Source organism: Podarcis cretensis (genome assembly GCF_951804945.1).
Source record: "Podarcis cretensis genome assembly, chromosome: 5".
Lineage (NCBI taxonomy): Eukaryota > Metazoa > Chordata > Lepidosauria > Squamata > Lacertidae > Podarcis > Podarcis cretensis.
The window spans coordinates 63,261,228-63,287,661 of NC_137174.1; the positions used below are offsets into that span (position 1 = coordinate 63,261,228).

General features: G+C 43.7%; 1 protein-coding gene across 1 annotated transcript in view; it reads right to left on the minus strand.

Annotated features, from left to right (window-relative positions):
• DGKG (diacylglycerol kinase gamma) overlaps positions 1-26,434 on the minus strand; it is a 111,996-nt gene that overhangs the window by 14,637 nt on the left and 70,925 nt on the right. The window contains 4 exon segments of the mRNA XM_079976846.1: positions 9,992-10,082; positions 21,570-21,634; positions 25,584-25,744; positions 26,247-26,336. Of these exon segments, the coding sequence (XP_079832972.1) occupies positions 9,992-10,082; positions 21,570-21,634; positions 25,584-25,744; positions 26,247-26,336 (407 nt within the window).

Here is a 26,434-nt window from a genome sequence, read left to right on the forward strand (position 1 = left end):
CATCAATGCACTGCATTGTTATGTATTTATTTTAACACTTCTATCCCACTTTCCTAAAAATCCAAGGTGACTTCCAACTGCCAAGGAGCCAATAAAACACCACCTTTATCAAAACACATCACAGCATTAATGTACAATCAAGAGTATCATTCTAAGACTGTGGAAAGCTTTCTGAAACAGAAAGGCATTGAATTCCCCCTCCTGCCGAAAGCTGAGCGATGACTTAGAAGTGCACTCCAAAATCTCAAGGGCGCTAGGAAAACAACTCGGCACACATTTTTTTACAGCTGTTTTTGTGCATTTACTGAAAGGACCTATCCTGCATGGGGCCTTGCTGAAAGATTAGAACAAGTAGAGAGGTGTATGTGTGCATATGTAGAGAGAGGCATTCTCTGAAGATAAAGGCCATGCGGGATTTCAAGGGAGAGAACTAGTAGCTTGAATTGGACCCAGAAACAAACATGAACCAAGTACAGTTGACATAAAACAGGCTGAATATGTTCTCACTTCCCCTTTCCTACATGGAGGCAAGTCCCAGCATTCTGAACCTGCAAAAACCTTATGGGCAACATTACAAGGCCGCCCCATGTAAGATACCTACAGAAATTAATTTTGAAGATTATGCAAAGATAACGGCAGCAAGAGCCTGGGTGTGCAGCTGGTGCATCTGATGCAAAATGTATGAAAGATACTCCTTCGTCTGGCTTCTGCTAGTGAAGTTGCAAAGCCTGATGGCAAAATTATTCTGATAAGGTAACTAAAAAATGCTTTCAACAACAGATAAACTCACCTCACTTAAAGTTGTGACAGTTAAAGTGGCAAATCACCAACACATTTGCTTCCAGATACCCTCTCTCAGCATAGCCTTAAAGGATACTTCCAGGGACGAATGACCCTACAATACCCTCCAAAAATTGAGCAAAATATACAGTACTTGCATCACCTTGCATCACCTTTTATAAAAGGGGAGGGAGGCTTGAACAGTTTTTTTTAATTGACTCAAGAAGCTTGCTAGAAATGCTAGTCATCACAGGAGCAACAGACCCAGACATCAACAGAAAGCTATGTTTAAAAAAGCAGGTCTAAATACAAGGTAGATAAACAGCAATAGGGTTGCTGCTTCAGTTCAGAAGGAACAATGATTGCCAACAGTTAAACTTGGTTCTGTTGTTTTTCACGGGAATATTATGATTGAACCTTCTCTGTGCTGCTGGGTAAGCAAAGGTCTGGCAGGCCACAGAACGTGATACAGATGCCATATATTCACACAGCAGAGGAACGAGCATCCAATGGGCAGAGAGAATGTTTCCCTCTTTAACCGTGCTCTGTCTCTGTGCCAGTGTGGTACAATGGCCTCTTTGAGAAGGGGCAGCTGACAGGCTGTTGGCAGGGAGACTGGAAGTAGACATTTGCAGCTGGGGAAAAAACCAACTTTATTTCCAGGAGTCTATACCGTTACTGATGCCAATTTCCAAAACAAAACTGTCATTTCACTGTGCTCATGACAGATGCCTGGAGCCAGAGGGAGGGCAAACTGTTGCTTTCATGCCACCGGATTAATACTTTGCAGCCCTGAGAGTGGGAAATGAGGGCTATCTATTTCCACAAGCATTACATCTAGGTGCCTTTCCCATTTTACTGATGTACATTAGTACAGAACCTGAAAAAGACTCAAATAATTTGGCTGGGTAAGTAGAATCCTTGTATGTAATCAATAAGTTTTTCTGTCTCAGAACATACTGTATTTTTCACTCTCTAAGACGCACCAGACCACAAGGTGCACCTAGTTTTTGGAGGAGGAAAAAAAGAAAAAAAATATTCTGAATCTCAGAAGCCAGAACGGCAAGACGGATCGCTGCGCAGTGAAAGCAGCAATCCCTCTTGCTGTTCTGGCTTCTGGGATAGCGGCACAGCCTGCATTTGCTCCATAAGTCGCACACACATTTCCCCTTACTTTTTAGGAGGGAAAAAGTGAGTCTTATAGAGCAAAAACTACGGTATATCACACCGTGACAAGTGTTAGCACCCAAGCCTGTGTGGAGGTTATAACAACAGGCCTGGAAACTTTTCTTGCAGATCCTATTGTGATCGTTTGGGTGAGTGATGGTTACTTTGCACATCATCAAAAGTGTTATTGTCTTTATTACTTCCCATGCCCCATGACTCAGCCATGGGACGGAAAACAGGTTCTGGGGCTAAGGCCAAGCACCAGCTGGGCACTGCTCACTGCATATTGCCCCAAAAGCTTCTGGCAAGATTTGCTGTTTGTATATTCCACATCTGACTTCAATTCTCAGCCATGAATCCCTTTTTGCATTGTGTTAAACAAAATAGTCAAAGACAACCATTCAATTGAAAGACAGCTTTGTATTTTTTCCCCTAGGCCAGCTGGCTTGCAGAGAAGCAACCCCAAAGAAGAATCAAAGGTACCAATTCTGAGGATGGGATGGAGCTGCAGGGTAGGGCATCTTCCATACCTCACTGCAGCTGGAAAGGGCAACTTCTAAGGCTTCCTATATACTATTCCTCAATATCTGCCCTTCTTGTGTCTGGAATGCCTCTTTATGAAGTATTTTATTGCCTCCTTGTTCTGAAAGTTAATTTCCCCCTGAATGCTTAGCTTAAAGTCTCCCCACTTACTAACATGGTTTCTAAAGAACTGGAACCCCTGCTTTCCTTAAGCATGATTTTGCAAGTTTAAGCAAATATCAGAATTTAGGAAATTTTGAAACTGTCTGATAATTTTTTTAGCATTTTAGGAGGATGAACTTTGAAACAAAAGGTATCTGCGTCTGCCCAGGTGTAAATACTAAGTCTGCCATTTTAAACAGTAACATGTGTTCTTGATTAAATTCAGAAGTCTGGTGATGGGCAATATTATTTGGCAATTCTTAAAACTGTTAGGAGGCCACTGGAATATGTCAGAAAATTTTGACAACTGGGTACTGATGTAATGGGCCCACAGCCAGCAAGGACACAAGATTCTGAGCTTTCATTTGAAAATTAATTATCACACCATCCTGAAAGAAAGCTAGGAAGCAAAATGTGCAGATACCCTTCTAACATATTTCTGTGAGATAAGCTTGCCTGGCTGCTTCTACCCTTCACTGCTGTTACCCAAAGAGTCAGTGCTGTGATTGAAGAGTGAGTTGTTTTGATACCAGGTGACAGGAATCCCTGGTTCCTAAAGAGCTGCTGGTCTTTTGAATTAGTGCAACTTCTGACCTGGGTTGCTGGCTCACTAGTTTTAGGGCTCAGATGAGGTCATTAAATGTGCCTATCTTTCTTATAATGATTCAAAATGATCATTAAGCAACATAAAACAGCATGAAAGTAAATGGCAATGTACATAGCATACATATCCCAAATGTGAGAGTAACAGTATTTGGGCAAGGGGGGTTTCTGCCCCACCAACCTCAGCCTGCCCCCAACTTCTGTCCTTCTTACTTACAACCAGTCAAGAGAGTGGCATGAGCTGCCTGCTTCCTCCCCTTCGATCTCACCCACATTTCCACTTTCCTTGCCACTTTCCCCCTGGGAAAACCTGTTGTTTACCGCTGAATCAGAGCAAATGTCAACTGGGTTTTCTCTGAATTGATACTGGCTTCAATTTAGTGCTAAAAAGTGGGTTTGCTGGGTGAAAGTGGAAGGGCAAAGGCAAAACCTCTCGGTGTGGATGAGCCTTGAGTCTCAGTGTTGCCCTTTTTAGAACTCAGAAAGGAGAAGGATGGCAACAAAACTAGAATTAGTTGGCTCAGCCTTGCGATTGGCTCTGACTCTGCCTAATGTTGGGCTCCCTGTCTTCCACCCAATGGTCACCAGCCACCACTGGAGGATAAACCTGCTAGGATCCAGCACAGACGAGAAGGACCTAAGAGTTGTAGTGATTCACAAATGGAATACAATCTCAGCAGTCAATGCCTGGAAAAGAAAGGCAAATGCTATTTTCGGCTGCACTTATTTTATAGATGTACTGGGTGTGCAGGACGTAGGAGGTAATAGTAGCGTTCACTTAAAAACCAAACCAGTAAAGCACCCCTCCCTAAATTTTAAGTAATGTTGGACAATGGGGAAAAAGTTCCCTAGGGAAGCTGTGGAATCCTGCAGGGTTTTTGTTTTGTTTTTTTGCACCCTGTTACTAAACGAATCAGAGATACAATTACTAGAAGGGAAGGTCAGGAGAAGTGTCCAAATGAGTGGGACCCAGACACTTGATGCGTTGGGGATGGCTCAGGTCCAACTGCGCATAAGTTTTGTGCTTTATAAAAAGCATACTTATTATAAAGCCCCTACCAAGGCTGAAAGCAAAAAAGGGAGCTGTAGAGTGAAAAATTGAGGGAGAAGGAAAAGGGCAGCAACAACTCAGCAATCAGCAGTAGGGCATGTCCACATGGGGCTTTTGAGATGAGCTGGATATACTCACCCAGTGCAGTAAAGTAAAAGGGAAAGGGATCATGGACTGTCAAGTCCAGTCGAATTTGACTATGGGGTGTGGTGCTTTTAGGCGAGGGAGCTGGCTTTTGTCCACAGACAGCTTTCCGGGTCATGTGGCCAGCATGACTAAACCGCTTCTGGTGCAATCGAACACTGTGACGAGTGCCAGAGCGCACAGATATGCCATTTACCTTCCTGCCACAGTGAAAATCCAGACACAAAAATGGTTGAGCTTTTTTTTTTTTTTTGGGGGGGGGGGGCAAAACTGATGAGCTACTTTTTTTAGTTTTGCCCAAAGTTGCCATATTTTCCCAGACATTTTACTAATTTCTGCCCGAACACAGCTTCCGACTACAGTACAGTACCGACTACAGCCAGTGTGGTGTAGTGGTTAAGAGTGGTAGTCTCGTAATCTGGGGAACCGGGTTCGCGTCTCCGCTCCTCCACATGCAGCTGCTGGGTGACCTTGGGCTAGTCACACTTCTTTGAAGACTCTCAGCCTCACTCACCTCACAGAGTGTTTGTTGTAGGGGAGGAAGGGAAAGGAGAATGTTAGCCGCTTTCAGATTCCTTAAAGGTAAAGGGACCCCTGACATTAGGTCCAGTCGTGACCGAGTCTGGGGTTGCGGTGCTCATCTCACTTTATTGGCTGAGGGAGCCGGCGTATAGCTTCCGGGTCATGTGGCCAGCATGACTAAGCCACTTCTGGCGAACCAGAGCAGCGCACGGAAATGCCGTTTACCTTCCCGCCAAAGTGGTACCTATTTATCTACTTGCACTTTTACGTGCTTTCAAACTGCTAGGTTGGCAGGAGCTGGGACCGAGCAATGGGAGCTCACCCCGTCGTGGGGATTTGAACCACCAACCTTCTGATCGGCAAGTCCTAGGCTCTGTGGTTTAACCTACAGCGCCACCCGCGCCCCTATTTCAGACTCCTTAGGGTAGTGATAAAGCGGGATATCAAATGCAAACTCTTCTTCTTCTAGTCCAGATATGTCTGGGTAATTCCAAATATATGGCAATCCTAGCCACAGTGGTACCTATTTTTCTACTTGCACTGGTGTGGTTTCAAACTGATAGGTTGGCAGGAGCTGGGACAGAGCAACAGGAGCTCACCCCGTCGCGAGGATTCAAACCGCCAACCTTCCGATCCGCAAGAGGCTCAGTGGTTTAGACCACAGCGCCACCCACGTCCTCACCTTTACCTCACCCAGTGCACTGCATTCCCAAAAGCTGCACATATACACAGAGTTAATCTAGGCTGGCACCTGCCCCCTCTGTGAACAATACTAGAATATTAGCAAGGCTAGAACAGACAGGGCTATGTACACAACGGTGGAGGGAAGGATGCAAAAAGAACCCTAGTGGGTTATCTAGTCGGCATCCTTCTTCCTACACTGGTGAACAAGGTGCCTCTGGGAAGCCCAGAGGCAGGACATGAGTGCAGCTGTGCTCTCCTGCTGCTGTTTCCCAGTGCTGTCTCTGATCATTATGACTAGCAGCCATGGATAGCCTTTTCCTCCATGAATTTGTCTACACCTGGGACCTTCAGCACATACTCCAGCAGCTGCTCCACCAGTGATCTACAGCCCTTCCTCTGAGGATCATGGGGCAAGACTTCAAAACAGGTGGCGTGTCCCTGTTGCCTTTAAAAGCACTGCCACGCAACCTAGTTCTGAGCATAGCTTTTGACAGGAGGCCATCTTCTGTTGTGTTGGACAGGGGGAGTCATTTGCAAAACACTCCATCACCAGGGCAAGGTTTTTGTGCCAGCTGACGCTTCTGCATTCTAGCTTTAATGAATAACTAATGAAAGGTTCATTTATCCACCGATGGGGAAAGGAGGAAGTTTACAGAAAACACACACCTCCCCAAAGCCCCAATACAAACTGTGTAAAAAAGAAAAAAGAAAAGAAAAAGAGAGAGTAAAATGACAGGGCTCTTAGCAACCCCTGGCAAGCTGTTCACACTCCTCTCCAATTAAAGGCTGTTTCCATCTAGCCCAAAGATCGCTGTATGCAAACACGGGGTGTACACACACACACGCACGCACACACACACACACACTTCCAGCCAAGCTCTGAAGTACAGCTGTAAGGAGGAGAGGAAGAGGCTAAATTCTGCTCTCCTCCAACTGACTTCATAGATGGCAAGAGCCCAGATGCTGGGACCAACAAGTACACTTGAAGGATGATCCCTCAGTGATGTGTATTCACTTTTAAAATGCTGCTTAGTGTCTATGGCTGCTTTTCTTTTCACACAACTGCTGCCTTTGGTATCTGAGGAGCTTCCTCCACGGCAAAGAAACTGCCCCCGCGCACCCAAATTAGCAGTGGATGGCAATGTCACTAAAGGATAGGCTGGACTGAACTTCTGGCTGTTTGCAGAAAAAGAAAGCTTCTGTTTACACATTGAACAATGAAGGGCAACAGGATATTTATTGTTAGCTGGATCTGAACGTGTTTTAATCCAAAGTCTTGCTCATATCTGTAACTGTGAGCCCAAAGCAGGATTCCAGCTCCAACTAGCAATAAGATGGGGATTGTTTTCAGGAAGGCTGTGGAAGTCATAAACCTGGGGGGGGGGAGGAAGTGGCCCTCCAGTGATGTCCCTTAGGCAAAGCTTTCCTGGGAACTTTTCTCTTGACTCTCTCCTGGGCTGTGGATCCATGTTTGGAAGAAAGAGGCAAAATGTACCTGCTTCTTAGCCTCCCCCCTCTTCACTGCATTCAGAAGCACAGTGGAGGCTAAAAGAATGTACCAGACTTTCTTTTAATCTGGTCATTTCCTGACAACCTATTTATTTGAGCATTCATCCTGATTTGCTCGCACAAAGTGTGCAGAGAGGTTAGACATCATCGGCTTCTGACTGAACATTCATTCCGATTTGATTGTTGAGAGGTTCTACGGCACTGAGTCAAGCAAGTGTTGTTCCACTCTTTCCAGTGCATTTTCCCGTCACTTTCCTTATGCCATCATAAATGGCCAAGCCTTTAAGGTGCTACAAGATGGTTTGAAACTTCTGCCATAATATTTAGAAAAAATGCGTACAACAAACCTGTTTTTCAATTATTAGTATGGCTGGTTAAATAAAATGTATAAGATCAAAGTTTTAGCTGATTAACACATTTGTTTTGCATTTGGGCCAAACACTTTCTGAATGCAGCAACATGCTTTCCTTGTTTTTAGATGATGCACTTGCACATCACAGCAGACATTACAATAGAAGAGGCATTCCTTTGTGTATGGGAGAATGCCTCTTTTAAAATGGGACGACACCTACAGTTTTCATATGCATCTAACTATATATTCATAGTATGTTGGGAATGCCCCCCCCCCCGCTACCTAGTTAAACAGTGGCACCATTTTAGCCAATTAATATTTTAATCTATTGATCTAACCAGCCAGTTGATTAAATTGATTAAACATTGCAGTCTTTATTATTTCTTATAATCTGGGGGGAAAAGTTCAAGCAAGTTTGGAGCTCTGTTGCTGATGTTATTTGCCTATCAAAAATACTCTCAGCATTGATTTATAGTACAAGGGCTTGTTTGGAAATACAGGAACCAGATCCCTTTGTAGTTTGGATTTAGCTACTTGTATAAATCCTTTCCCCCCCTTGTCTATTGCACAGATTATCAGGAAACCAGCATGGGAGCAGAACAGGTGCTAAATAATACCGTAGGTACCTTGACTCAGCATCTGAAGTCTTGGAAGATCTCCACTGTGGGCAAGTCTTAATTATCTGCATAGCTTATTGTCAGGGAACTGCCATAAGAGACAGAGGTGGAGGGAAGGCTCCAGAGCGATGCCGGAGAGGGTCCCAGCAGGGAGAGAGGCAGCTCAGCTGCTGGGGAAGGAAATCAACGTAACACCAGGAGAGAAGGGGGGCAGATGGGGGAATCGGAGAAAAGGCTCCAGGACTCTTCAACGGAGACTAGTGGGGAGAGCACAGGTGCTCCGCTGCCCACACCCTCCCTGCGCAGAAGACTTCCGCGCAGGGAGAGGAGGAGGAGACTTGGCGTCAAAGAACTTTTTTGCTGGAAGAAGTTTAAGAAACGCCCGCTGACGGATTCTGCCAGCGACTGAGACAGCCACGCAGTGAAGGGCTGTCCAGACAGAAAGGGTTCAACCAGGCAACCAAGCCAAGAGTGGCGGCAACTTACGCATTAGCAACCCCCTAGAACCATTACACTTATGGTTGCCTAATGGATTTGATCCATACCTGCTTTGAGCATGAAAGGACAATGGGTTTCTTTCCTGCTATTAGTGTTAATTAGCTGAGAAACGCTACAGTGGAAGTGTTATCACAAAATATTGGTGTTGTGAATGGCCACTTAGGATATACCCACACTTAACGATTCTCTTTTCTCTGTTCTTTCCAGGCACAGTGCACGCTTTAAAACTGCATGTCCAATCAAAATCTGCTCTTTAAAGCTCAGTTGGAACAGACGTCAATCCGTGGAAACCCCAAACTGACATTTGCACCTATTAAGCACTAAAGAGTGGCTTTTTGCAGGGAAAGCTCCAGGGCAAAAGGAACCCCTTCAAAATGCTCAGACACAGAGCTTTTAAGTGTGGACTTATGCCTGGAAAGTGTGGGGCAAAAGGTAAGAGTGCATAACCCTTAATTTGGAGTGTCACAGACTCTACCTTTTACAGTTCATTGCCACTTGACCGGACTTTTTACATTTCCCCCTTTTCCTCTGAATTCATAGCTGTAACACTCATGGCATCTGATGAACTGCAGTCTAGTCTGTGAATGGTGAAGCCATAATACTGTATATACCCATCAGTTTTTAGGGCCCTTCATCGCTTTTGTCGCAACCAACTAACGTGGTTACTCCTCCGGAAGCAGTGAATTTATAGTGACTCTGAAAGCTGAGTGGGACGCGGGTGGCGCTGTGGGTAAAACCTCAGCGCCTAGGACTTGCCAATCGCATGGTCGGCGGTTCGAATCCCTGCGGCGGGGTGCGCTCCCGTTGTTCGGTCCCAGCGCCTGCCAACCTAACAGTTCGAAAGCACCTCCGGGTGCAAGTAGATAAATAGGGACCGCTTAGCAGCGGGAAGGTAAACAGCGTTCCGTGTGCTGCGCTGGCTCGCCAGATGCAGCTTGTCACACTGGCCACGTGACCCGGAAGTGTCTGCGGACAGCGCTGGCTCCCAGCCTATAGAGTGAGATGAGTGCACAACCCTAGAGTCTGGCAAGACTGGCCTGCACGGGCAGGGGTACCTTTACCTTTACCTGAAAGCTGAGCCCTACATCATTCCTGCCATGTCAAAACTCCTGGAAACGGTTCAAGGTGGTGGCAGCAGGAGCTCCATGGTACTCTTCAACGTTACAGCTGCTACATAAAGTAAACCCCATTAAGGAGTATTCCTAGCAGCTTGTGTGTGACAGGTGTAGGATCAGCTTAATGGAAATGAGGGCCGGAAGGGAAACTTGTATCAGCACTAAGAATTACCCACATAGTCTCCTGGGCAACAAAGAGGCACTGCAATCACCTGGACAACAGTCTCCAGCAGAAGCGGCAATTTGAGGATCCCTGGAAACTCACCTCAATCTCTACATAGTCGTGGAGCTTCTTGCAGGTGGCGGCAAAGGTTTCCGTTGTGCCAAATTCAAAATACCAAAGTTTATTCTTCATTCTGACAGAGAGAACAAAGAGAGGGGGGCATTACAGAAGGAGAGATCCCCTCCATCATCTCCTTTTCCGAACATAACTGTCCTCTCCAGCAGTCACTGAGCACCATATCTACTGCAAATGTCTGCATGCAGAGAACTACCACACTGCCACTGGAAACAGCTAGAAAAGAACATCTTTTGCCTCCCAGAAAATTAGGGCCATTGTGCGACTGAATTCTCAGCCGGCACCATAATCTTTTGCGCAGGGTGGTCTGGTGAAATGCAGGAGACGGGAAGAGATCCAAGACTAAATTCACAGGGGCATTTTTAAACCATTACACAGAGGGAGTACCAAGGCTCTGCAGAAATAAAAACTTGGAGTGCTCATCAAGGCTTACTCCAAAATATCTGTGTTTGGACAATAAATTTGCAAATCCTAGTTGAAAGACTGGGGACAGTGTGATCTCTCTGTACTGTAATCCACACAGAATAGGTGGCAGGGGGAATTGCTGTAGAGGGACAGCCATGCTGCTGTTGGGCTCCTGTAAGCATAGAGGAGGTGATGAGGTGTCCATAATCCTCAAAGAATAAAACAAAATAAATGCAAACAATGCATTTCTCTGTTTTTCATGAAGGGGGGTGGGTGGGATTTCTAGAGGAGAGTAAGCTTGGTGATGTGATAATTGCCACTTAAAAAGTGGGGGAGGTAGATGATCACATGTGACCTGGACTGGTGTAGTGGGAAGAATGTCAGCCTCTAAAGTATTTTGTGTTTCTGCAAAATGGCCTTGGTGAAAGGGAAGGTATTGCTTATCATCCTCCACAGGCATTCTCTGACTGCCTTCTCCAGAGCAACTGCAACAGGAGTACTACCAGAAAGAAGAGTCAGATTTTCCCAGATTATACAAGTGTAGCGCATCTCATGTTGGGGGAAAAAAAGGCATTATTCCTGAAACAGAGGCATCATGAAACATCAAGGGATGCCATCCAGACCGCATGCAGTAAAGTGGTAAATACTGCATGCTTTTCACGCTAAACACTGATCATCCCAAGGAAGATGGCAACTCTCTGGGAAACTACCAAAGGTCACCCACTCAAAGCTGGTTGGATCTGGGTGCCAGGCTGGAAACATGAGAAATACCACAAATACAGCTTTCCATGTGGCACCTTGATATGTTTGGGAAAAACTTGAGCTTTTATGCACATGACTTAAAACACTGCAAATGTATCAGGAGCAACAATAATGGGTCAGTATCAGCAGCTTCCTTTCATTGTGTGCAAGCGCAAGAGACTCAGGGAAAACAGCTTCTTAGTTCCTTGGTTGTTGTCTATGGTGGTGGAATACAGCAATTTGAGGTTCCTGTGAGGGTCATGCAAAGCTTTGTTCTGGAACCCAATGCGAGTCTTGCACCACAACCATGGAATGGTGGCATAGTCCATCTCCTTTGTGGGGTAGTTAAGACAGCAGGTGCAATAACAGCAGGCAGTACATACCTTCTTAAGAGCTCAAGGTTAAGCTGATACTTAACATTATTACTTTTATGGGCTCATACACACTTAGTTTTGCTCTGCGTCTCTAGGCAAAGATCTGGGCAGTCCAGGTCCAGGTCCAAGCATGTGTGTGTGTGTGTGTGCGTGCGCACACGCGTCAGAGCTTCCCCCACATTTTACTGCTGAATCGGACCAAACAGCAATTGGGTTTTCTACGGATTGCCATTTGCTCTGATTTAGGAGTAAAACACAAATTTCCCCTGGAAAAGCTTTGGGACACACACACAAAACCATGCTCAGACATAGACCTAGAAACCACAGACCTTTGCTTAGAACACAAGGAGCAAAGATAAGTGTGGATGAACCCAAAAGTCATCAACAAGGCTTCATGTTGATATTTTATTTTATTTTAAGAAGTATAAGCAAAAAAGGGAAATTTTCAAAGGAGAATCTCAATTGTTGAAACTCATAAAACCAATTAAAATTCTGAGGTCCCGGCGAGAGGGCTAAAGCCATGGAACAAATGTGCACTTTTGTACTCTCTACCATTCACTTCTTCATAATAAAACTTGGCCCAGTTAGCTTGATGATCGCTGCGGCTCTCCACTGCGAAAGATCCAAAATTTCAACTCAAACTGCAAAAAGAAAATTGTCCTGCACTAGCCTTTTGATTGAGCTAAGAGCCTTTGGGGACAGAGATCAGGCTTACCTGATTTCTTGTGCTAATAAAACTGCGTGGGAACCTCGCTGAACCTTGCAGGGAAAATTTGGTCCTGGAGAAAGGGATTGAAATCACGAACGCTAAATGCAATAACAACCAGAAGCACAGTGCCTCTGTGTCCTTGCTGGATAATCATGGTTCTCATGCACAGAATGTGAGAACAATCAATGTTTAGAACAGCTAGCTGATTAAACAGGAGTCAGCAGAACAAAGCTAATGCGAGAGAGGAGAAGAGAAGTGTCTTTGAGGAAGGGATAGGGGAGTGACTACATTTTTTTTGTCTTTGTAACAACACCTGGCTACAGAATTGAGCAGGACTCCAAATCCTTGCTTCAGCAGCACCAACTCTTTGGCAACAGGGAAAGCAATGAAATCTTCTTGGAAGTTTCTAAGAGTTGCCTCAGCACTGCAAAATAAGGCACCTGCTCAAGGATAGGGAACTTGCTGCCCTTCAGATGTCGCTGAATCACAACTCCCATCATCCCTCATCATTGGCTATGCTGGATAGGATTGATGGGCACTGCAGTCCAACAACATTGCAAGGTGGGCAGAAGTTCCCTACTGCTACTTTAAGTGTAAAATATCCTTAGATAACTCAATGAATACACTCAGACTCAACCTGAAACAGCTGTAATTTTGGGACACAGAGCAAACATTTGTGTACACTATATATGTTTAGCTGAAATTAGTTACTGCCCCAATAATAGGGATAATGCATTGGGAATGGGCCCAACCAACTGAAAGGGATGTGTACAGTGTCCTTTGTATTTGTTGCTGCTTTTATTTGATATATGTTCCCTTGAGCATTTTTAAATAAAAAGCAATCTTTTTTTAAAACAGCAACCCCACCAAACTCCAAATCAATCAAATAAAATAATTACGTGAAAAGGAATTGGGATATTACATTATTTTCAGTCACTTTTCAGTGGTATTTGCTTAAGAGGAATTTCTGAATGATTGTGCCAGTTTCCTCACAAATAGCTGCAAGGCCTGAGAGATTCAGGGGCTCTGAGTTGAACAACCAACCTAGGACCCACCCTCCCCCTAGATTCTCCCAAATGAGGACAACAGTGAAGCCATAGTCTCATTGGCAAATAAGAGCAGAACAGCAAAATGTAAGGAGGTGTGGGGTGGATGAGAAACCCGCCCACGTTCAGTCGAGAAAGAAAAGGCAGAGAAGACAGGTTGATTTACTAAATGCAAACACACATGTCAGGCAGTATTTATTTTCACCCTGCTACGCGCCTCATCCTGACATTGTTAGAGTTGTCGTCAGAGGTTCAAAAATTGCACGGTTAATTTTTTGAAGAGGCAATTATGCATGTCTGAATAAAGTTTGCATAATTTTGAACTGCATCTTGTTAAAAACAACTTTGCAGATTTTATACTTTTTCATCCCCATTTTTTAAAAAAATTTTGCAGGGAAGGAAGTACTCAGGAGAGACTAGGGGCAAAAGCCTAAAAGCAGTAAGTGGAAGGAGGGTGTGGCCTGATGAAGCACTCACTAAGAGCTGTGCTGAGTGATGGCTTCCTAGTCCCCGATTCCTGGGAGCTGTGCCCAGTCTCAGAGGAACCGACCAAAACGTTTTCAGGTATTTCTCCACAATCATGCGACATGTCTCAGAAATGTGCTCCGTGCACAGAACAGCTGACATTTTCAGGATCAAGTTTCAGACATTCAGTGCTTGAGACTATATCCTGCATCTTGCAAGGCAGACAACCTTGCAGATTCTTAGAACCAGAAGCTTTAGTTTATCAGAGGCTTTAGTTTATCAACCGCTACATGCAGGGGGGTTGCTAAATACAGACCTATGACACAGATTTCCATTAAGTTTGCATATGCTAATGTGTATATGACTCTGGGCAGTTAAGATCCTGCGTGTCTGCACCAGCACTGCATTTTGCAGGGTTCTCAGCCACCTTTAAGTCAAGGTTTTTTAAAAAGCAGAGGGGAAGTAGCCGACGATCTGGGCTTCACTGCAAAACACCCATGGCTTGAGCCCTTAACAATGCCCTTGGCTACATATGGAAAGGGCTATTATAGAAAAGCAAAGTGTGTGAGTATAAGAGTGAGTGATCAGCTTGGTACATGTTGCCTCTGACCCTTGACCACTGCTCTTCAGCTTATCAGCAAGATGTGGAGCAGGACAATGAATGTTATTTCCTGCTTACACTCCCGATAGCCCTTATCGCCTGCTGTCTTCACCCAAAGACAACAGACTTCAGCTGCAAACTGGTCTCTTGGGAACCCAGGGGTTTAACCGTTGTCAAAGCTAAGGTGGACGTGGAGTAATCATACAGTTCTGGTCCTTTGCTGTTCCTAGACTGAAGCAGGGAGATACTAATGTAAAGGAGGGACTTTCAGATCTGAGATTAGAGTTGAAGAACCTGTGGCCTTCCAGATGCTGAGTCCACAAAGTCCTCTCTCTAATTCTGTGAAGGGCAACCCATAAGCACATCCACTCCCTTGCCCCCACTCCAGATTAGGTTTGAAAGCAATCATGCTTTCAAAGCTAGTTACACCTCCAAAAGTATTGGGGTGGTCACATGGCTTCAGTTTACATCAGTGCATATCCCATAATTTCCCACTGAAATCCCAAAACTTTTTTTTTTTACTGCAAATGTTCTGGTTTCTTGTTTCATTTCTGCTATACTCTGAACAACTATGTGGTAATATTTGGGAAGCATCGCACAACAAACTAAAGTAGAACATTGCACTATAAAGACAGGGTTGCCATATGTCCCAACATGGCTGGTATTTAGCCCTCCTTGCTTGAAAAAGCAAGGGTTTTTCTTTTAGATTTCGCAAAAAAAGCTGAACAACTTTTGTGTCCAGATTTACTTTTTGAACTATGGCAACCCTATAAAGAACACGTTGCAAAATACATACAGTACAGAATAAAATTCTAGTCTGGAGGGGCCCCCAAGGAATGTTGAGAAAGCTTATTTCCACACAGGAGAGAGCTTAATGTTGCAAATGAGCCATTCAGATATTCAGGTCATTTATAACAAGTAGTAGTAGTAGTAGTAGTAGTTTTTAAACAGATTGGATTTCCACTCCAGATTAAATCACTGGGGTAGAGGGTACTGGCTGGCATTTTTGTGCCAATGACATTATGAGGACTTGGTCAAAACACTGGATTCATGAACAGCATCCCTCCTACAATAAACATACTGTGTTATAATCAGTAGTGACCATGCTGTTTAAGACTGGGCTGTGGAGCTGGGTTCCATCTACATCCAGTGCTTGGGATTGAAGGATTTTTTAAAAAAAAACAGGAGGGGGAAGAGAATCAGAAGATAGGGGTTAGCAGCAGACAATCTAGAGAATGAAACAGGGCCAGCCCTACCATTAGGTAGAGTAAGGGAACCACCTCAGGTGGCTGATTTTGGATTCCATAAAAGGCAGAAAATTGTTATTTAGTTTGTTATTATATTTTTACTGATGGGGTATGTGTATATGTTAGGGTTCTCAGGCATCTTTTTGCCTCACATTGCAGAATACCTTAAAGAGCCCTGGGTTTTATGCAGCTTGACTTTGGAGGAGAGGGATTTGCTGCTCTGCCTCAGGCAGCAAAATGGTGTGGGCTGAAAGGAGAGTCCTCTTCATCCCAATATGCTTTGCATTGTTACTCTCACCCCAGCGCCTGAGGACTTCCTCTCTCTTTTTAATTGCATGTCTGATGGCACCTCTCTAGCCTAAGATGACTCCAGTGCAGTCCTAAGACCATGGTAACCTAATAGAGATTGTTTACAGGAAGTGTGTTCATGTCCGAGCTTCATTCCCTGTACCAAAATTCTTACTCAGTCCCCAGAAATCTTTCAAAGGTTTAAGGACTGCTGTAATGCTGTAAAGACAGAAACAGCAGCTGTTCCACTCCCGGCCACCTGTAGGTGTAAAAACATCTCCAGAACTAAATAAGGCAGCTCAGAGGTATGGTGCATCTCACTAGGTTCCTTGCTAAATACTCTTCTTCGCATTGTGGTGGCCTGCTCCTTCCTAAAAAACAAAACAAACGCACGTTCTTGCCTTTTGGATTTTTCATTTAATTTAACCAAATTTCTATACCGTTGGATCGTAGTAAAACCTCTAAGCAGTTTATAAAAGCGTTGTCTACTTGGAGTTTTCTTGAAGAGAGAAGGCTTGGGTTTGAATTCATGTGAGAAAGTAAAGCCACAACCTGCATCCTTTCTGTCCAATGGAACAATTGTCAGAATGAGTTTGCATAGCACAAACAGGCATTTTGTGCTATTTTAGGCTGGAGAAAACATCCAGAAAACTATTGCCTGATTTGAAAGGGGTTTATAAAGGCTTCTGTACATTACCAGCCTCCCCTAACCTGGCATCCTCCATATGGCTTGGACTACAACTCCCATTAACCTTAATCATGTACACAGCCATTTCTATTCTTCCGCTGCCATGTCTGGTGAGGATTTGCAGGTTTGTTTGTTTTTTAAAAAAATACAAAAATGTCAAAACTTGTTTACCAGAGGCAAAAATGGACGAGTCAACAAAACGTGCAGCAAACTCTGAGAATGGCTCTGGAGGAACCACCCTCTCCCATTGTCTGCTTTCAAACTTAAAGAAGCCATTTAAGGCTTAGCCTAAATATTTTGTCAAGATTGGAGTAACTACTAAGCTCTGCTCACAAATTCATTTGGAAGCAGTGCACAAGATGGGTTCAGCAAGTGTCAAGGTATTCACACACATCTCGCCACAAGCGTTTGAAAGTCAAGCAGACCTTCCTTTATGCATTTTCTCTTAAATGTCCAAAGCTTGTCTGTCAGATGCAGGACTCTGGATGAAGTAGACTACTAGTGAAACTTTCTACAGTGGTGCCCCGCAAGACGAATGCCTTGCAAGATGAAAAACTCGCTAGACAAAAGGGTTTTCCGTTTTTCGAGGTGCTTCGCAAGACGAATTTCCCTATGGGCTTGCTTCGCAAGACAAAAACATCTTGCGAGTTTGCTTCCTTTTTCTTAAAGCCGTTACAGTGGTGCCCCACAAGACGAATGCCTCGCAAGACGAGAAACTCGCTAGACGAAAGGGTTTTCCGTTTTTCGAGGTGCTTCGCAAGACAAATTTCCCTATGGGCTTGCTTCGCAAGACAAAAACGTCTTGTGAGTTTGTTTCCTTTTTCTTAAAGCCGTTAATACCTGGGGAATCCGCGCTCCGCAAGACGAAAAAATCACAAGACGAAGCAACTCGCGGAACGAATTAATTTCGTCTTGCGAGGCACCACTGTAATACCCAGGGAATCTGCGCTCCGCAAGACGAAAAAATCGCAAGACGAAGCAACTCGCGGAACGAATTAATTTCGTCTTGCGAGGCACACTGTACATGCATTACAGAAGGTTCAGGGGCATGGCCTAGGGCAGGGGTGAAAAATCTTTTTTGGCCTGGTGGCTGTATTACCTCTGTGGATAGCTGTGGGGAGTTGCATTCTGGGCAGTGGATGGGGTGATCAGACCCCAAACCAGTCAAGGCCAGATGTGTGCACAACCACACAACCATACACCCTTAACACACAAATGCTGACACTCTTAAAAGGCTCTAGAATATTGAGTCAGAACATGATGCAGAGCATTGCCTGGGACTCTTGAGCCTTTTGTTTTCTTTCATGAACTGAGAATGCATCCATGCACACGTAGTTGAAGACTGCAGGAACAGATTAGTCGCAGTGGACCAGCAAACTTTTAAGGAAGTTTATCCACACACGGAGGATAGATAGAGCTGTGTTATACTGAGCCAAATCATCCACCAGGTGGTCCATTTAGTCCAGTTTTCCTTACTCCAATTGGGCAGGGGGTCCCTTTCTCAAAGCTATTACCTGGGACTTTCTGCAAGCAAAGTGTATGTTCAACAGCAGAGCTATGTTTCCCCTGTGAGGAATTCTTGAAAAATCTGCAGAGAACCCCAGGATTTCCAGTAACACTGTTTGAAAACTATGAGATACTCTCAGTCTGTTTTTATACCTAATGCCCCATCCTTCCTCAGAGCTGCTCTGTAAGTTCCCAGATTGCTGCTGGGCCAAAGCTGTGTAGACAGTTGGTTAGAAATGCATGTCCACAGGTCCTGGAGAGGAAATCCATGGTTAACCAAAATAAACCACTAATAAGAGGTGGGAAGGCATAGCAAACTAAATGGCAAGTAGAGATGTTGATTGGGTTGCTCTCCATGGAGGATGGCTTCACAAGAGAATCAGGAAACTGGATGAAGACCAAGTATTTTTGGATGGGAGGGAAGAAAGAGAGAGAGAGAGAGAGAGAGAGAAGTAACAGCATGGGCCAAGAAACACTCAGGTGCATAAGCACTTAGCTGGCATTTCAGGCTATGATTCTGGTACCCGTTCTTAAGTTTCCTAGCAGTGTACATATGCCAAACATGCCAAAGCAAAAATGTAACATTTTGCCATTAGTATTAATGGGAAATGAACCCATCTGCAAGGAGTCTAATGACACAGCGATGCTATTGGCAGGGATGTGTGCAGTAATGAAAAAAAAACCATCTTAAAGGAAAACTAACACTCAGAAGAAATGATGTTGTTTATATTAAATCATTTTTAAAAGGTTGTTGAATATGGATTTCTGCAGAAAGCAGAACTTCCAGTTATAGACTGCAGTGGGGGGGAAAGGAGGAGAGTTGAAAGTAGTGGTTTTTTTCCCAGCCAGAGCTCAGCTCCAGCACCTTTCAGGTGGGCGCCATTGCCATTCTAAGAGAACAAGAGGAAAGTTCATGGTGAGCTTTGGCACCTCTTTTTCTAGAAAAATAGCACTGGCTGAAAGGTAAGTTCTCTGTGAAGGAGGTCTGATTGTTAAACCACTCTGGGAATTGTAGTTCTGTGAGGTCTTCTAACAACTCTCAGCACCCTTAACAAACTACAGCTCCTAGAATTTTTTTGGGGGAAGCCATGGTTGTTTAAAGTATCACAGTGCTTTAAATGTATGGTGTGAATGTGGCCCAAGTGTTTGACTATGTGATGGCCCGTCCGATAGCACCTGAAGCCCAGATTCTTCAACTGTTTCTCATATCCATCAACTTTCCCCATATTACTTTGTTCATAGGTTCACTTGGAAGACCCTGTGTCTGAACTAATGCATGCTGTGGGTTTCAACCTTAACCCACAAGGAACTATATGAGATGTACACAGACCAGAAATGTAACGGACTTGACATTATTTATGTTATTATGTGTGAGATAGCTTTACAATTTCCCTATTTATTCTTCATCATCTAAGTGTGCGTTCATGCAATCACTCCACATATAGGCAGCTGCTTCTTTCTCTAGTTTGGACAGCACCACGTACGGTAATTTGTGACAAGCAAATCATGGCATTGCTCAGCTCATTAGGAAGGTTTCTGAGTGCATGCACCAACCTGATGTTTGCGCAGGTACCAAATGATTCAACCTGGCTACCATCTGAACATATACAGCTGAGCTAAACATCAGTGAAGGGGGGCAGAGCAGTTGTGTGAACTGTTAGAAGAAAAGGGGATACATTAAAGCATTACGTCATTCTTAGGTTTCTCATTCCATATTAGCGATTTTCTCCCTGGGTACATTTTAGAGGATAAGAGAGATTTTCACTTTAAGCTTGGAGTGTGGTTGGAGGAGTGTTAAAGTTCTAAGGAATTTATGAACACAAGAATGCTAGGAGTAATTCTCTGAATGTCTCCTGCACAGGCCATTAGTGACAAGTCTCCCGTTTTTTGTGAACTGCAAGTGAAATGTGAGCTAGTTCTAACCTGATGTTGTGCCTTGCCTTGATAGCCTGTTCCTGCTGGCCCTGGAATTTCTATGTAATTATGAAGTGTGAATGAATAGCACTGGGTTTACAGCCAAGCTCTAGCAGCTTTCTATGCAGAAATTAAAGTATAAAGACCTGCAAATAGTAATAGTTGCAAATCCTACAATGGTATAGGCCACATTGCCTCAGGACTGCATGCCATGAGGCTGACGTAATTAACTGCTGTACAGAGGGAAATGAGTTTCTTCAGTTACAGTTTCAGGTAAAAAAAAAACAAAAAGCAAACCACCAAGTTACAGTTGAGTTAAAGATAAAGAGAAGGGCTCAAACAGAGATGGCCAGGTAATACAGATTTATATATGAATCCTCAAATAATATTTGCATTGTCCTAGATGGCCATTATTCCTTCTCAGTGAATGGCTCTGTTCCTGAGGGAGTGGAGAGACAGAAATGCTAATACATGTTTGTTTTACAGAGATGAGTGAAGTAGATTATTTACCTTTGCCTTGCTAAAATACCTTTTGACTGATACCTCGCTTACTTATGGGCTGATACGAACAAAAAAGAGGAAAGATTTCTCTGCTGCAGGGGTTGGACTAGATGCTCCTCAGGATCCCTTCCAACTCTGCTTCTATGAGGACCATCCCTTAGCCATCATACTCGACACCAGTGAAGGCCAACTGGTGGCTCATGGGCTGGATCCCACCTCAGGAACATATTACTAGACACCCAGCTACCCTACCAAATATTAATCAACATACACACACACACACACACACACACACATATATAATGAGTACATGTTGGCCTCCCATATTTAAGTACCAAATGAGAAGCACAGGAAAAGTCATGCCTACTACAAGGTGTGAAACAACATAAAGGAACCATCAGTATCCCTTGCTTTGTGCATATGTGGAAGCCTTTACTGGCTGCACTTCATCCTTGCCTGTTACAGAAATTGGTGAGAGAACAATGTGGGCAAACTTCAGCTTATGTGTGGGTTGTCTTTGACAGCTGCACCCCACAGAAATTGCTATTTCCATGCTGGGCAAAGCATCACCTGTTGATTCCTTCCTCCCATTCAGCTGTTAAAATCATGGAGGTGTCCCTAAGTAGGATGGCTACCCTAGGCTTACAGGGGTCAGATACTGTCATACAGATATTCCTGGGGAAATGTTTGGCCAGCGTGCCAGGTTCTTTAGCCATCCAGCAGGTGAACAGAACAGAGTCAGGTGGTGGCTTCCTACCAAGATCTGTTGCATCCCATTACACCATATCACCAACTCAGACAAACACAGAGCAGAAGTACCACCCATCCTCTCCCCAACTCAGGAAAATTCCAAGCAATACACAATAGCTGAATACCACCTTAGACTTACTCAGAATAGACCCACTAAGTTAGATCCATTAATTTCAGAGGGCCTACTCTTAAGTAAACCATAGTTGAAGATCATCCAATGTAAACAAATGGCATTAATTCCATCATAAAGTTACTGAACACTGCCTTCTTCAGCACTACAATGACAGTGGAGAAGGGGAAAGATATTTACCTGCTATTAAACTTTTCCGGATGTTTTTCCCTCATCATGTGGAATCTGTGTGCAATGGATGCATCCTATAAAGAGAGATTGGGGGCGGGGGCGGGGAATTAGTCAATGAGGCCTTCCAAATACTGAAGACAGTTTCATTGATTCAGGTGTCCCACAAAACTGCACAATTAGCACTTTTCACCCATAAATTGTGCTTTCAGTTTTTGTGGGGAACAGACCTTATACAGTGGTACCTCTAGTTACGAACTTAATTTGTTCCGGAGGTCCGTTCTTAACCTGAAACTGTTCTTAACTAGAGGCGTGCTTTTGCTAATGGGGCCTCTTGCTGCAGCTGCGCTGCCAGCAAACGATTTCCGTTCTCATCCTGGGGCAAAGTTCTCAACTTGAGGTAACTCTTCCAGGTTAGCAGAGTTTGTAACCTGAAGCGTTTGTAACCTGAAGCGTTTGTAACGCGAGGTACCACTGTAACTGATTTTAAAGTTACTTTTCCCCATGTGTATTTTAAAGTTATAAAGCAGGAACACTATGGGAAATACAACATTTCTCTGTTTCCGAGTACTCAGAGGTCATGCTAGGGCTTCCCAAAGCACCTCCTAAAGTTATTCATGACAGAGTTAAAAAGTAAAGGTAAAGAGACATCTGGTTAATTCAACATTATGAATCCTTGTGTACTCTTGCCACTTTCCCCATGCTTCGGAGAGCTGCTTCAGAGGACCTGTTTACTGGATATGCATTCTGATTTGCTTGCACAAGACTTGTGACTAGTCTTTATTGAGAATTTCTTCTGAATTGTTTGCTTGGAGCTTATGTGACAATGAGCAATCATTCTACTTTGTTTGTGTGGTGTTTATGCATCATTCATTCATTCATCCCAAACTTTTTAGTGTATTTTCCCTGTCACTTTCCTAACTGCCAACATTAATAGAATCATAGAATCCCTTAGAAAAATAAAAATAGTGGATTTGTTGCAGCAGGGTCACAGAGTGCTTTGATATTCTTTAATTGCACAAAAGTAAATTTTCAGTATGTACTTGAATCTCCCCTGCAAAATATTGACTGTATGGAGGCAACCCCAGCTTGAGTTTTTAAGATGCAGGCAAAGAATTGTAGCGGACCCTTAGAATGACAGCTTTTGAAAGGACAAGAATCCATTTTGTCTAGGCATATTATTCACTGTAATCTCCTTTGTACCCTTAGAATATTAACATAATCATTTTTAGAAGATCATCAGAAGCCCTGATCAGCATAATAAATCAACAAAGAATGCATCAAAACAGGCCTCTATGAAATGACCTAGCTTAAGCCTTTTTTAGTTAGCGGAAAACTTGTTATCCCACTTATCTATCATGGTTGTCCGCTGTATTTGAGCAGACACAAACCTCAAGTAGTTTTTGAATGGCCACATAATGCACACATACATAAACAGAGATCACAAATAGTAACACAAGGGCCCCTCTTGCAGTCTCTCTGGGTTCAGATAGCCCAAGGAATGTGCTTTACTCCATCCAGGGATTAGCAGGCTGTTCATCATCCACATCTCAGTGATGGGGTGCAGAGGTGTCACTAGTCTCAGGGACTTTGCAAGCCCATGGCCTGATCTATTTGTAATCCAAAACTTCCTGTTAGTGATATAGCTGCTGGCCCACATTTCTCACAGCCCAAAAATAAAGGGGGCAAAGATGGGAAGCAGCATGTGGCAGCTTGGACTCAGAGGTGAAATGGCTTGTCATCATCAGTGGTAGTATTTAAAGGCACCTTGTCAGCAATGAGATTTCGTAGCACCAAAGCCCTCCAATATACTTTCATTGACCTGCTAGCACCCTGCAATTGACTATAATGCACAATGGATCTATGGAAATTGTGCCACAAGTTACACAAAAGTAACTTTCCTTAAAGATCTGCAAAGTGTTAAGACAATTTAAAATTATTTAATGCAATATTAAGCATGGACTTTGGAATCTAAAAGGTCAGCACTTCAGTTATAGCCATTTTTAAGACATACTGGCCATGTTTGTAACACATTTATGACAATCAATCACTTATAAATGGAACCTCAATATAACATGAGACTGTTTTTAAACAAATGCTTCAGTGCTTTTTTTTTTAATCAGCTGTTTCTCCCACCATGTCAGAACGCTAAAACGAGTCAGCTGTTGTGGGGAGCTTCTTAGCAACCCTACAACACAGGTAAAGTGATATCTTTTATTGGATCAACTTCAATCAGGGAAGGAGCATGCAATCCATTAAGTTACACAGAATTCTTAACTGGGCAGAATAGAAATTCAGGTAGTTAAATTTCAGGTACAGAAAGGAAAAGGCTGCTAATGTTATAGCAAGAAATCAAATTCAATAGTGCAGATATGCTCATGCTAATGTAATTAGTGAGGAACAACTTATAAAGGAAGCAATGGTTAAGTGGGCCATTGATATCAGGCATAATATTGAAACTGATGAGTGGGAAAAATTATAGAACCAAACAATGAACTTCTCGGCATGTTATCAAGTAAGAGAAAATGTGCAAATACTGCAATGCAGATGGTATCTGACACCAGTCAAACTGGCCAAAATGTATGAAAGAGATTCAAAACTGTTGGGAATGTCTAGAGGCTGAGAGTACTTTTATTCACCTATATGGAAATGCAACAGGGGAAAGGAATTTTGGGAAATGGTGTATAACAAGCTATTTTATTTTATTTTTAATTCACATTTCTCAAGAAACCGGAAGCATTCCTTCTTGGCATAATTGGGAATGAATTACCAAAAAAAGGCAATAACTTATTCCTATATGCAGCAACAGCTGCAAGGATAGTGTACACAAGATACAAGAAACAAAGAGAGATCCCAGGGAAAGAACAATGGTTAAATAAGCTAGACAGACTCACAGACCAATCTTGGCCCACCAAGGAGTCCAATTTTGACCATGGTGCCATTTTCTCAAAATCCCACCCAACTGTCAATCATCTGATGTTACTTGTGACATCAATTGATGGGAGGGGTTCAAGGGACTTCTGCTGTGTGCAGGTGATCCTTCCACAAGGAACCCTTTTCTCTCCCCATCCTGTGATCAGGAGAGGAGAAAAAGCCGCCTTTTGAAAACATCACCTGCACACAGGACTCCCCTTGCAGATAGCTGATGCTTCCAAAAGGCAAATTTTTTGCTTCCCATTCCATCAAGTGGACAAAGAGCCATTGTTATGTGCAAGCTGATCTTCCTAGGCAGCTCTGAAGTCAAGAGCCTCAGAATGGGAGCCCAATTACATTTCAGGATTCACAAGTCAGGATTCACAGTTCCCTGTAGCTGAATCCTATTTTCACACAGGAATTCAGCCTTCCTTTATCCAGCTCTGTTCCTGACCACACTACCCACAAGACTGGGTCATGTGAGCCTTTGAAAGATCAGCTGACCAAACTGGCTAAGTCCCATGACACTCCTGTAGGTCAACTACCCATATTCTTGCATCACAGACTTCACAATAAAGACTAACTGCTTTTTCTCATATAAAGAAGACTGTCTTAACGAATAATAATTATTATTGATGCAGAAGTGAGTCTTCTTAGATCACAAGTTTGCAATAAATTCTTACTGAGATTTAAGAGTCATCACAATCTCCACAATCTCCACAATCTCCATTCTCAAGTACAAAACATAATTTCCAGTCTCAAATATGAGCTTTTGACCTCATGCCCATAAGACAAGAAAACTGCACTCCAACTTATAGCTGTGAGTTGGCTGGAGGTGTTGCTTGTGGTATGCATATATCTCACTGCTGTTGCTTTACTTAGCAGGTTTTGTGGGATGTGGGGGACTTCAAAAACACGCAGAAGCCATTTGTCCCTAGGTGACAATGGGACAGAATAGTATGTATACCATGGACAACGATGCTGCCATTGTATCACCTCCAAAGCCTGTTGTCCATCTCCTGTTTGACACACAACGTTATCTAGGGCTTCTGATACTACAGGGGAAATAGGGAGGGAGATCATTGGAACAAGAGCTGTACAGACAGTGCTTACCACTCCTATGGAGAAGTAGTTGTTGATGATACTGTAAGGGACAGGGTCCCCATTCTCCTCTTTGTCAATAGGGATGACATCAATTTGCCATCGGTCCAGCATTACCTCTGCACTGTGTTCAATGTCCTTCAGGACCTTCATTAAGTTGCCACCTTCATAACCTTGAGAGTGGAAAAAGGGATGGCATGTGGTAAGGAACAGAATGTCAGCGGTGGAATAGGCCAAGCACTAATGGGGCAAACAGTTGTGTTACAGAGAGTCTGGTAATGGATGCCTCGGCTCTATGCAAAGCCATAAAAGAAGGCCAAGTGATCAGAAGCAGAGAAGGAGAAACAGTCCTGGCAATGATTTGGGCCCAACAACATCAATGGTGAATGGGGAACCATGCTCTTTTCTAGTAGATAAGGCTGTGGGTTGGGTAAGATTGCAAGTTGCATGGTGGGTGTGGTAAGGTTTCTTTTCTTTTTTAATGTATACTTTGAAGAGCTGTCAGTGATGGACAGTCTCCAGTGGTGCAAAGCCCGGACAACGACAAGTGGTATTAGAAGCAGCTGACAGGTTTCAACAGCACATGGGACTGCTGTCAGGAGGGATCAATGGCAAGTCATGGTGTGAGGTCGTGATGAATGACCCTACAGTGTTAGGCTGACTCAAAATACTTACCTCCGCCCCATCGTAGGCAGCGGGCAAGGTCATTGCCTGTTCCCAGGGGCAGGATAGCCACAGGAGGGTGTTTTGCTATGTTTATCTTATCTGCAAAAAGAAAAACAGACTTTAGAAGCCAACAGAGTGCTGGAGTCAACTTTCCTTTTTCTACACTACCTGCCATAGCAGAGCTAATGAGGACAGGA